General features: G+C 41.8%; 1 protein-coding gene across 1 annotated transcript; it reads right to left on the reverse strand.

The window, feature by feature from the left end:
• Nucleotides 1–6,955: 6,955 nt before the first annotated feature.
• Nucleotides 6,956–12,751, reverse strand: LOC4338351 (lysine-specific demethylase JMJ18). The gene is made up of 11 exons (XM_015784940.3): nucleotides 12,590–12,751; nucleotides 11,488–11,538; nucleotides 11,291–11,368; nucleotides 10,687–11,205; nucleotides 10,387–10,605; nucleotides 9,921–10,082; nucleotides 9,226–9,594; nucleotides 8,236–9,100; nucleotides 8,040–8,143; nucleotides 7,746–7,943; nucleotides 6,956–7,647 (listed from the first exon to the last, which is right to left on the reverse strand). Exons 1-11 carry the CDS (start codon nucleotides 12,749–12,751, stop codon nucleotides 7,420–7,422), a joined length of 2,955 nt encoding a protein of 984 aa, XP_015640426.2. The 3' UTR covers nucleotides 6,956–7,419.
• Between the last annotated feature and the right edge of the window lie 617 nt (nucleotides 12,752–13,368).

The following is a 13,368-nucleotide window of genomic DNA, read 5'->3' on the forward strand; positions in this document are numbered from 1 at the left end:
GCGCTTTATATTGGAATTTTAGTGAAACGCGTTTTCGAGATGGCATTCTAGGAAAACTGTGTTTCGAACGTGGCTAAATGTTCATTTTCTCGTCCATCCCACACTTGCATCCGCTCATCCCCGCGTCGGCGTGAGCTGGGCCTGGCTGAGGACCTACGGCCGATTTCCGCGTTTCCTCGCAGCCTGGCTCAGCGGCCGTTTTTGCATCAGATGATCTTGGCTCGCTCACCCATGCAGGCAACCAAACGCGTTGCTGGTTGCATGCGGGATGCGAGCCACCCCCGGTGCAGCCAACCAAACACACCCTTAATTGCCGATCAAATTCTAGGGGAACGGCCGGGTTGAGGAGGTTTCACGGGATGGGAATAAGTTCACTTTGGCTCCGTTAAGTAGCGTCCTAATCTGATCCATATCCCTCAACCACAATATCAGATATTTTGACCCTCTAACTATTAAAACCGGTGCAATTTGACTTCCTCAGCGGTTTGAAAGGGCGGTTTCGCTGACGTGGCGTCTACGTGACAATGTTGACCAGGTCTTTATGCCACGTGGCGTTGACATGACGCTTATGTGACATTAGATTAAAAAATTATATGTGACCCATTTGGCATTTATGCAAAATATTTTGTGAGGCCCACATGTCATGCCCCTCTCTCTCCCTTATTTCTCTCTTTCTCTTCACCTTCATCCGATGGCGGCAGGCGAGGGCTTGAGTGGCGGCGACGGCGGCGGTGGGCGATGGGCACGGTGGCCGGCGGGCGGGCAAATGCTGGAGTGGCGAATGAAGCTTCCGAGGAACTCTTCATCGGGAAACTGTTTTAAGCATTCGGGTGAATGTCCACCTGTTTCTTGCATGTCATCTAAATGGTTATGGAAAGTTTTAAAAAAAATTGACATGATAGGATAATATGAATATATTACTTCACAAACATGCAAGTTCAAATTTAACTTCTACAAGTTGTAACAAAAATAACAAATTTGACTGTAAATATACGTATACTAAAAGTTTAATTTGTTATTTTCGTTACAACTTGTAAAATTTGAATTTGAACTTGCATGTTTGTGAAGTGATATATTACATATTAATCTATCTTGTAATTTTTTTGAAATTTTTTCATAATTATTTAATTGACATGCAAGAAACGGGTGGGCATCCACCCGAGAGATTAGAATTCATCCTCACTCTTCATCCTCTCCTCCCCCTGTCTCGTATGCCGCACTGCATTGCTTGGCTCGTCCTCGTGTGCATGTGTGTGTTCGCGCGTGCGAGTGCTCATTCTGCCTTGCCTTTCGATTGGTTACTATTCCCCTTGTAATTTGATGCTGATTTGCGGTGAAGTAGATGGATTCGCCTATGTGTTTCCACATTTTTTTTGGGTCTTGTTGCGAGCAGCGTCTGGTTGTTTTGTGCTGTGCGTGTTCGGTTGTTTCCAGTTTTTCTCCCCCAATTTCGTGCGTTCTAGAGGTAAATTAGTCTTGTCTCGTGGTCAATTTTTTGCGGGATATTTCGCCTCCCCATATTTGATCTCTGTTTTGGACTTTTGGTGCTATTTCCCCCCAACAAAGAGAGCTGAAATAATCATGCATTGCATGTGTAGTTTGACATTCGGTAGAGAAGATAAATAACATGCCTTAGAGCAGTGCTCATGTGAAGAGAAAGGGGTGAGAGGGAAAAAGAGAGATCATGACATGTGGGTCCCACAAATCATTTTTTGTAAATGACAAATGAGTCTCACATATTTTTTTTAATTCTAATGTCATATAAACGTCACGTCAATACCGTGTGGCATAAAGACTAGGTCAACACCGCCGCGTAGATGACATGTCAGCGAAGCCACCCTCCAAAACCGCTGAGGGAGTCATATTGCACCGGTTTTAATAAATGAGGGGGGGGGTCAAGATATGCAGTATCGTGGTGAGGGATACGAATCAGGTTAAGCCACTGGTTAAGGGATACGATTGATTTCTCGCGGCGGTTTCTTAATCTGATCGTGGGCAACCGCAACCCTGATGTCAAATCGCTATGGTACTTCGACATGATGCACCAGCAGTTATTCTATCCGGCAACACCTCCACCGACACAGAAGGTTGGCGAATTCTGGCAAAAGTTTAAACAGGCAGCTGGCACGATGATGGATAGTATGGGGCTTCCCTTCTCCAGCATCAACTTCCGAGCTTCAGCTCTCAACGTCAACAACCAATCGAAGATGGACTGTTTCCCGCTTGCTAGCCGCGAGGTGATTTGCACGGATCAGTCTGGCCGCGCATTCCTCGTCAACGCAGATACGTGCGAGGTAGGAACCATGCCCAGTCTTCACAAGCCCAAGTCGATGCCCTTGTCTGTCTTCGTAGTTCGTTCCCATGATGGCTATGGCAGCAGCCTCTTTGTCATGGAGAGGATTCCCAAACCGGAGTTGGGCTTCAACAGCGATCAGTTTGAGGCCTTCGTATACCGCAAGTCTACATTATCTTCCTACAGAAAGGCCTGGCACTGCCATTAACTTCCACCTCCGCCTTTTGTCTGTGAACCCAAGCACTGTCACAGCTGCTGCAGCAGCCCAGACCCAGAGATCAGCTCCTACGCTGTGCTTGGCGGTGGCTCACACATTTGCTTATCTGTCAATGGCATCGGCACCTACTGCCTGGAGACAGCAAGCCACTCATGGAGCCAAGTTGGCAAAGTGGACACTGCCATTCCATGGCAGGATTGATTATGTGCCTGAGTTCAACCTCTGGTTTGGCCTCTCTGCTGAGGCCCGGCGCTTGGCTGCGGCTGACCTCTCTGCCATGGACTCCCAGCCACAGCTAGTGGGCCCTTGGAAGGAACTCAACCTGCCAGAGGAATGGAGGGAGTGCAAGGATCCACAACTTGTCAACCTTGGCTCAGGCAGGTTCTGCATCGCTAGGTTCTTCCGCAGTAACAGTGACTTTGGGAATGAACCAATTGCCGTGTTTACAGGTGTGGAGGTAGTGCCACATGTCGGTGATGCCAATGGCAATGCAAATAAAGGCAGCAATGGGAAAGTGCAACTCCAAATGATCCCTCACAGATCAAAATGTCACGCATCTAATGCCCCACTACAATCGATGTTGTGCTCTGACTAATATTAGTGCTGGCATCCTTTTTTATCCATTTTGTTTTTTATCTGAATAAGAGATAACTTAGAATATTGTTGCAAGAGATGGTCTCCCTATTATCTCTATTTGCTAGTAGTGCAGTATTGTGTCCTACAATGGCAGATTCTAAAATTAACTGAATTTACTCCTACCATTTATATGGCAGTCTTGTTTTATATTTGTGAGAAAATTGCACTTCTTCGTGGAGCTGAACGGCTATCTAACTAGCACCACTTTACTTGCAAGTCGTTTTATGAGCCACTTAACACTTTATCACAATTGACCAAAATATCTTTTTTAAAAAAAGTAAATTTTACAAAACTATATATACGTGGATCAAACTATCACAGAACTACTACATGAATCACAAAGCTACAGATTTAGTCATTGCATCACAAAACTATATATTTATCACAAAACTATAGATTTAGTGAAGTTATCAAAGAACTACAAATTTCACTAAATTACAAAATTTGTACTACAAATTGTAGAGTTTAGATCCCTAGCACTATTATTTATTATAAGTTATAACAATTGTGGTTTTGTGATAAAATTATGCTACATCTATATTTTTATATGATACCTTAAATCGGATAAATTTAACACAAAATCTATAATTTTGTGATGCGCATTCTTTTGCGATAGTTTTCATCAAAGTACATGTAGTTTTATAAATTTTATTTATTTTTATTTATGACTTTGTTACCGTGTAAGTTGGCATTGGAAGAGAAACGTAGAAAGAGGCCATCGAAACGCTTTGTGAACGACGACGCTCTTGGCGGTGTGTGGTGAATAAGATTATTCTTTCGTTCATGTAATAACCATATATGCAAGTTTACACTTTCAACTCATTTCCATATTATTACTAAGTGCATGCTGAATGGTTGTTTCTGGATGACTGTTTATTGAAGGTTACTGAAACTATACTACCTGTTCTTTTTTTTTTATGCGGGGATTGATTCCAAGATATGATTGATGGGCATGTTTATCTTCAGAATCTCAATCTGAGATATATGTATCTATGAATGTATGTCAGATCACATGGTGTCTTCCGATGAAATCAACCAGTTAGAAGATGGTCTCGCCGACGATTCTGATCTCGACACTGGTGCTAGCTCCAACCTCGGCGACGATGGTGCCATCAACATTGACTCTGACGCCAACCTCGACAACGATGGTGCCGTCGACCTCGACCATGACACCGATCTCGATGACGATACCGGCATCGACCTTGACGTCGTCGGCGCCGAACTCAACATCGATGATGCTGCCATCGACCTTGACGACGATGCCGCCATCAACCTCGACAACTTTGATCCTATGGATATATATAACATGGATGATTTTCTTGCTGAGTTGGTGTTTTTAGATGAATATAGTGAGCAGATTATTATCAGGATGAAGGACAAGATAACAGCTGAGCCATCTCATTGTCAACGTCAAAGTGGTACAAGACCGTATATACCAAGAAACCAAGAAGATGGCAATGAGGATCTTGTGGCCAACTACTTCTCCGAGTCCCCTATCTACACCGATGAGATGTTCCATAGGAGGTTTCGGATGAGGAGGCCCTTAGTGAATGGTCTCCTTATTTTACTAATAGAGTGGATGCCACTGGTAGAGCAGGACATTCACCACTTCAGAAGTGTACAGCCGCCATTCATATGCTAGCATATGGAACTCCGGTGGACCAACTTGACGAGGTATTAAAGATTGGTCCTAGTATAGCTTTGGAGTGTTTGGGCAAATTTGCTAAAGGAGTCATTGAAATATTTAGTGAAGAGTACTTACGAGCTCCAAGGAATGATGAGGTTGAAAGATTGCTACAGGTTGCTAAGTCGCGTGGTTTTCCTGGCATGTTAGGAAGTATAGACTGCATGCATTGGGCATGAAAAAATTGCCCGGTCTCTCGGCGCGGCCAATTTACTCGTGGTGACAAGGGAGTTCCTACCATGATCCTCTAAGCGGTAGCATCGAAAGACCTTCGCATATAGCATGCTTTTTTTTGGTACTACAGGATCCAATAACGACATCAATGTGTTAAACAAGTCACCGTTGTTCATTGATGCATTGATAGGGGAAGCTCCTCGTGTGCAGTTTACTGTAAATGGGAACCAATATAACACGGGGTACTACCTTGCTGATGGAATTTATCCTGAGTGGAAAACATTCGTGAAGACAATACAACTTTCTCAGACAGATGAAGATATATTATATGCAGCCCGTCAAGAGGAAGAGAGGAAGGATGTTGAGCGAGCCTTTGGTGTGTTGCAGTCTCACTTTAACATCGTATGTCGTCCAGCCCGGATGTGACAGAGGGGTGATGCTATCAACATAATGTAAGCTTGTATTATTCTTCACAATATGATAGTTGAAGATGAAAAGGAAATGACTGAAATTCCTTTGGATTTGAATGAGAACCCAGGAGCATCAATCGTTCTGCCACCGGAAGTGAGCAACTCCTCCAACCCCAACCCATGCTTTGCTGCAGTACTACGAAGGAATTCATCTATTCGTGATCGTCCAACTCATATGCAACTCAAGAAAGATTTAGTTGCACATATATGGCAGCGCTTGGAAAAAAGTAGAACTACTCTATATAACGAAATAATGTAATTTAGCTTACTGTTTGCTTAAAATAATAGTATGTGTGTGCTGGTATGCTCATTGTCTTTTTTTATATGATAGCTTACTGTTTGCTTAAATAATAGCTTGTTGTTTGCACAATTTATGGAAGGCTAAAATTTACATTTGATCTAGTATACATGATGAATTTATTAGCCATTTATTAGCCTGTATTAATGGAGAGTCAGCTAAAGAGACCATCCTTTGTATATAGGAGTTTTTTCGCTGACATGGAGTGTAGAGAGCCTGCACTGGGCTCTAGCTTTGAACATGCCCTAAGATTACTTTCTCATTATATTGTTTTCTTTATTTCCAGATATGAACGCAATATAACATTAATTGAAACCTAATGAAGGTAAATGGCCAACATAAGCAAGGTGAGCAACTGAAAGCCAATTATGTGGAGTGCAATAATGAAGGGTATTGTTACTGATAACTGAGTTATCAGGTTGCCGCAAGAGGTGCCTGAATAAATTTATCTACACATCTGCATTCATTCAAATGATGCTTTGAGGACAAAATTGCTTTCCTAATTAGTTATTGGCTGAATCATATATTTCAATGGACTATTGAACAGCACATATGCATTCTGCTATAGGCAATGTCTAAACCTAGGAGGTTGGGAATGCCCATGGACCATGGTGGAGCGGATGCTGCGTAGGTGCAGGAAGGATAGCCCCACAGTTGCGTCACTGCATGGGGTGCGGAGGAGGAAACTGAGGCGTCTGAGAGAAGGGGAGGTGTCGTTCAGGCGGCGAAGAATAACACTATTATTTGAGGAACTCTTTGTAAAATAAATTTCTAAAAGGACTGGGAAGATATTTTTGCCAATTAAAGGATCCAACGGCCTGTAATGTCTGAATTGAAAATCGAATGCTTTATAATCACTTAATGATGTGGCACTGTAGTTTTGCATGCAGGGTTTCACCTTTCACTTATTTAGATATAGTTAAACATAGTGAGATTTATGTTATGTGATATTCACCATGAGAAATACTTTTAGATAAAAATTAGTTAAGTGTTATATCTAAAAGCCAAAAACAGCGCATATTTAAAAATCGGTGGGAGTATGATTTAATTGGCATCACTATTAAGGACAAAACAATCAATTAAAGTAACCCCTTGCAACATTAGCCCTGAATGAGGACAGATTCATCGCATTTATATGGTAAGAAAAGACAATTCATTTAAATTGAAGTAGAAGAAATAGCCATAAGTCCGAAAACATTTTCTTCCTTTCATTTCCAATTGGTAGCTGCCAAGGTTTGTACATGTAAGCTTTATGTCGACAGGAAACATCAACTTGTTACATTGGTCACAATAAACTGGCTAATCCAGAAACAATTAGAGAATACAATAACTTGTTGCCATCAAGTTAGAAATGAATTGGGATCAAGCTGAAATGAATATCAAGAAATGCAATTCTAGAAGAATGCAAACCAATGGTGGCTCTATTTCAATTCTAATGGTTCCCTAGGGAAGCTGTCTAGGATGAGTTATCTGAAATTTCTGATCTATTCATGGCACTATGTATCTACATTATTGTTCATCTCATCCTGGAGAGTGGCAATTGCCACTCCAGATGATACCACTGCTATCTGATCCACTAGACTGCTACTGAATACTTCTTTTCATCGCCATTAGCTCTGGTTCTTCTGGGAGCTTAGCTAGCCTTCTTCAGCAACCTGCCAAGTGTGACCTCCTCACACAGGAATTATTGAAGCTACTTGATTGTTCTGATTCCCTCCGGTTAATCTCAATCCCGAGCAACTTTATTGGGGGGTTAGTGGAGTCATTAACCATTGCTGCCATCACAGATTCCGAGGGGAGTTCAGTTCCAACAGAAGAAACCCTTGACAACCAATAGTCCAAGCATTGGTGACAGGGATCTAGAGCCTCGATTTCCTGTTGAACAACAAAGAATTTTTGTGTAATATTCAACTAGTTACTTGAAGTGACCAGGTTTCACAAAAATAAATACTGTGGATATCGTAAAAATCTACCTTAATTATAGGGGAGGATAAGAACCCAAACATTTCAAGTCCATTCAAAGAATTGCAGGATAGAAAATCAGGAAGGCCAGATTTTCCAAAACTTATTTGTTTTGCTATTTCTTCATTTACTCTGTCTCTTACACTGTCCCAACATTGCATTGGTGATGTGTGAGTAAACGAAACTTCTGGAAGACCTTCGACAGTCACCTGTTATTAATTCAGTAGCTTATGTGAGCACAATGAAGGAAAGCAGACAAATCCTGAAATTTAGAAAAACAAGAAGCGTTTATAATAAAAGCGTACCCTAAACAATGGTCCAAGAAGCCCAGCATCAAGAACTTCGGAGATGTAGCAGCATGTCCTTGTTGGATCTAGTACACTATGAAATGTAACTCGACTCTTAAATCCTGCATAGATGAATTTCTATTAGTGATATTTCTGGAGGATGTACATATTACCAGAAGACAAAAATAATCATTGCATTGTTCAGTGTATATACCTTTGGGGAATATAGCTTGCTGATTGCACCACTTTTTACCAATCATCATTGTTCCACTGTCTAGCAGCTCAACCGTATACTTAGCTATTGCTGGCTTAGAGACTTCATCAGTTTGGCTCGAGGAAGGCTTGGCCAATTGACTAACTTGGCCATCAGAAGACTGTGCTAAATTGGATTTAATGTCAACACCAAACAGTTTCTCTGTGGTAATGGAAGCTAGCGTAGAATTTCCTGTTTGAATTCTTGAAGATGGTAACTCAGATGAATGATTCAAGGACAGTGAGCCACTGCAGTCAGACTTTGACCTGCTTGGATTACTAGCTGTTGCTGGAGACTCAAGATTGACAACCATCTTGTTCTTATCATGTTTTTCTGAAGCAATCTGGATTCCCTTCTCTTGCTGGTATCCTGCTGGCTTTGCGGGGTCATAGTGATATTGATCTTGACTTCCTAAGCTGCAGCCATGATTGACGTTGGTTGCTGAATCCGGAAATTCCGTGTTTTCACCCAAGTCCATCTTCTTGTACTGAGTAGAACCAGATGGGCAGACTAAACCTAAATCATTCTGTCCCCACTGGTAGACCGCAGTTGGATCACCCTCTAGAGCTGCAACAAGAGTATGGAGCTCCTCTATGGTATACCGCAACAACGCGGTTTTTCTGTCCATTTCACATGAACATAGAATGTTTGCATGGTTTAAGCAAGCAAAACGATTTGGGGAGCATTGGCAGCTGACAGCTGACAAATGGAGATCATAAAAACATGAAAAGCATTCCCGGTCAGCTGAATCATAATCCCCATCCATTTTCTTATATCGCAGTGCCATATTCCCTCCCCGTGCTGCCTTCTCCATTTTAACCCTTGTCTGCAATATAGTACAACCAAAATATGAGTAATTAGTCTTTTTGATGAAAAAGAAAGAGTTAATCCTTTGAGTCACAGCTGATTAATAATCAGTGATAAATAACAACGGCCTAAACTAGTGAGTACCTTAATTGCACTTGTCAGCATTCCGTCCTTTCCGCAAGTATCCTGCCATCTGTATACTCCTTGTTCACTTTTGCAGTCGCTAAGGTTCATCCAAAGCTGTCTGACAGCTTCATTTGCAGTTTTTAGTAATAATTTGTCATGTGATATGGATGTCTTGCGCCGCTGCTCCCTGTAGAGCTCAACAGCACATTGTCCGTGAGGCAGCCAATCCACAGGTGCGACATTTACTGCCTCCGCACAGTTGAAGCCACAGTTGAACCCAGAATGGTAAGCTCGCGGTAGCGTTAGAACAAACTCGCCTGGATTCTGAACAACACGATAAACAGGAACTCCTTCTGATTTAAGAACAGAAGGAGATAATTGCGTAACCTGCACCATGAAAATTTAGGATGAAAATGAATGAAGATGCAGCATATTTATTTGTACAATACAGGAAGATAATTATTCTCAGATGAACCACTGTGTAGTGTCAGCAAGAATTTGTGACTGGTAGTAGGCACTAGGCAATGATAATAAATAGAGTACTAAAATGGAACAGAAAATAATGTTTTCCTTTGAATTTCAGTACATGGATGCTAAGTTGTTTCCAGTTCGCAATATATCCAAAAAGTTTATTTTGCAATCAGTGAATTCATGTTGTTAGAATCACAGGGTCAATTCTATTACATAACAAACATGCAATTTCAAATGGTTACCAGCTCATGTAGGAGATCAGGCTGTTCTTCAAACAATCTTGGTAAGTTCTTTCTCATAGCTTCTTCCAGCTTCACTGCATCAGCACCAGGAACACCATACCATACTTTTGGTTCACCAAAATGCATGTAATTCATAGAATAAAGGAAATGATCTTCCACGTGCTACAAAGTTCAAGAGAGAGATATCAGCCAAGAATAATTATCATAATCAATTAAAAATCACATATTTTCCTACTATGTAAACATTCATCTTATGTTAATCCACTAAGAAGATTGAATAGCACTGCCAGGTTAGAATATCACTAGGCTAGTAGCATTTTCCAATCCCATAGAGCAATAATATGTTCATTCTTCAACAAGCAAGGAAGTTAATTAGATTACTTTTACCTAGGCAAACGGCTATTATACTATTACCAACAGAATGATAACATTGTAAAAATGGGTCAATGAGAAAATAAAAGCTTACCCAACAGAATGATGAGAAGCACATCCCTACATAAAGCCAAGGGACTACGACGCCAGATATATCCTCAGTTTCAAATGACAGTACAGACCCAGGAATACGTGGAAGATTGTTCAAATTCCAACAAGATAAACCATATGGATCTCGTCTATTTGAATCTGAAGATAATTTAGAGAATCCACTACTGAACATTGAAGTGTCCAAATCAGCACCATAATCCACCTAGTCAAAGAGAGTCCGATGCTTATCAGTATGTATTAATAGTTAAATAGGAAGATGATGCACAGATAGCAAACTAAATACCTCAACTTCGTCAGTGGGGCATACAACTATCCGCCAATATTCTCCCTCTATTTCATCGACCGATGGTTGCCAATTTTTTTTCTTCTTTTTAATTTCAGAAAGAGGGATTTCGTCACTTCCCTTTATTCCAAAATACTGCTGCTTAAACTCATCTGCATATTTCTGAAACTCATCTAGTGTGAAATCTGAGCCAGATTGAAAGCCAAACTTCTCGTCTGCATCTGCGCAGTCTTCTGATGTATTTGCACTAGGACGCCTGTGAGTCATCCCAAATCTCAGTCTCTTTCTCCTCTTCCTCTTCTTCTGAACTCGAGGTTGTGATTTTTTCTTTGTGGGTTCCCGGTTTTGAAGCTTGTCAACTTGTTGAACACGGGTATTGAACTCTGTACATTCCCAGAAGTTCTTCTCCTTCAGAGAACAAGGCGGTCGCCAAGAAGATGGTGGAACAATACGACAAATTCCATACTTTTCTGCTTGGGGACGAATGCTCGTAATATATCTAATTGGATCTTTAAACTCCTGAAGGGAAAGAACGATTAGCTAACTATTACTATGCTATCAGCATATCTCATGGAATAGTTATGTAAGATAAATGTACACAAACCTCTTCCGTTGGAGTGAAAACAGGGGCATCATCAATTTCAGGTCTGTACGATTCATGTGGATGCCACTTTCCATTTGTCTGTTCATAAAAGTAAGATAAAATAGCATGAAAAATTAATTAGCCAATAATAATAAAGCTGTAGAGGAATAGAAATGACAACATTCAGCTAATAAAATCAAAACTTTTCAAGGAATTACAGTTGTAGCTCCAGCAACATTGTCCCCGCAAGCTCCTGATGGGCAGAGATCCTGAAAAGGAGTAGTCTTACAAAATTAGCTTGTACCTTGAATATTTCATTCATCAGGAAAGTGCCACAGATTGGATGTTCTTATAGGACAGAGAAATTTCTATTACAAGTTAACAATTTAACATTTACCAATGGAAAATAAATAATATTGCACGATACCATTCATCAAAATTTGTTTACATATCCGCATGTATATGCTTGAGTTCATGATTGGTCGATCAATGGACTTTAGTTCCAACATCATTACTTGAGGAAAGTTGATTTGATTTAGTAGAATTTTCTCATAGATTGGCATATATTTATATCATATAATCAATTCATGGATTTGTCAATCTACTAGCACAAGGGCAAATCCAAGTTTTTTCGCCGGGCCAAATCCCAAATTCCCCCAATAGGCCAAGAACATCGAATTAGTTACAGCCACTGAAATCACACACAAATTTGCATCACCAATTTACAGATCGACATGATAGGTTGGGGGAAATTATTCCTTTAATCTCAAATCAGGAACAACAGAACCCAGAGTTACCTAGGGGAAGATGCCAATCTGTTGCGGCATCCGAATCGCATATCAATTTTAAACCTACAATTCTCAGGATCCATAAGTTTTTCTCTCTAGGACACATTATTCATCGATCCACCCAATGCTCTCCCGACCTAATCTAAGAACCCCAAATCAAACGCATCGCATCCAGAAATTCGCATCTCATTGCTACTCATCCGACCTGATAGCACCCAAACAACACACAAATAGAAACTCCCCCCACATGCTCCATACCAGAGAACTAAATTCACGATCCATACAGACAGAATTCTATCCTCTCCAATCAAAACGAACGAACCCCAAACCCACGGCAACGATTCCTTACGTGCAACAGTCGCCTACCAAATGAACAGTTCCTCGAAACGTGAAGGGCGAGACGGAACAAAAATTATATATATAACAAACAAAAAGGAATCCACCACCACGTACGACGACGAAGAAGGCGGCGTGTTCCCCCCTGATCTACCCTACTAACACCACATGCAAATCCGGCCTCGTAAGCACGTACCTGCGGCGCGGAGGCCGGCTCCGGCGACGGGGTGCGGCCGCGCATTCGCCGCTTCTCGCCGCGGCGCGGGGGCGGGGGCGGCGGCGCGCTGGCCTCCTCGCCGGGGTCGCGGGAGGAAACCATGGGCGAGATTTGGTGGGCGGCCGCGGAAGCTATCTCCATAGAGAAAAGAAAAGAAAAAAGAGAAGTCCGCGGCTTGGTTTTACGGGGGAGGGAGTCGGAGAGGGGTAACGACCTCGCACGTGCGCTGCACCACGGGGGACCCCCACTAGGAGTTGTGGTCGGGCCGGGCCGGTGGGCCCCACCGGTCAGCGTCAGCCCCCTCTTTGTGTTCTATACTTCTATTCGGACCCGGTCGGGATGTGTGTGTGATTGATTATGTGAAGAACACAAAGTTCAGATCCAGCTTGGGCTACCCTGGGTAGGGTTTGCTCTCAAGCCTAAGGAACTAAAGAACATGGTGATGTGAAAAATTGTGAGTTTGTGAATGTGATGGTAGATGGATGGCCGATGGGGGAGGGGGGAAGGGCTATGGGGTGGTTTTATAGGCGGCCGCGGCATGGAGGGAGGGACGCGTATTGATATCCTACTAAAGTTATATTATTACAAATTTGGATGTGAGGATGATTAATATGTGGATTTAATGGTAGAAACCAACACCAGACCTTAGGTGGTGGTACAAGTGTCATTTGAGCTAGGTTGTTGTTGACGTAAATCTGACGTCTAGTAAATACCAAACAAATCTGGTTGCAAAATATTATAATGTTATATTTGTTTTC

The sequence above is a fragment of the Oryza sativa genome, chromosome 5 (assembly GCF_034140825.1).
Source record: "Oryza sativa Japonica Group chromosome 5, ASM3414082v1".
Lineage (NCBI taxonomy): Eukaryota > Viridiplantae > Streptophyta > Magnoliopsida > Poales > Poaceae > Oryza > Oryza sativa.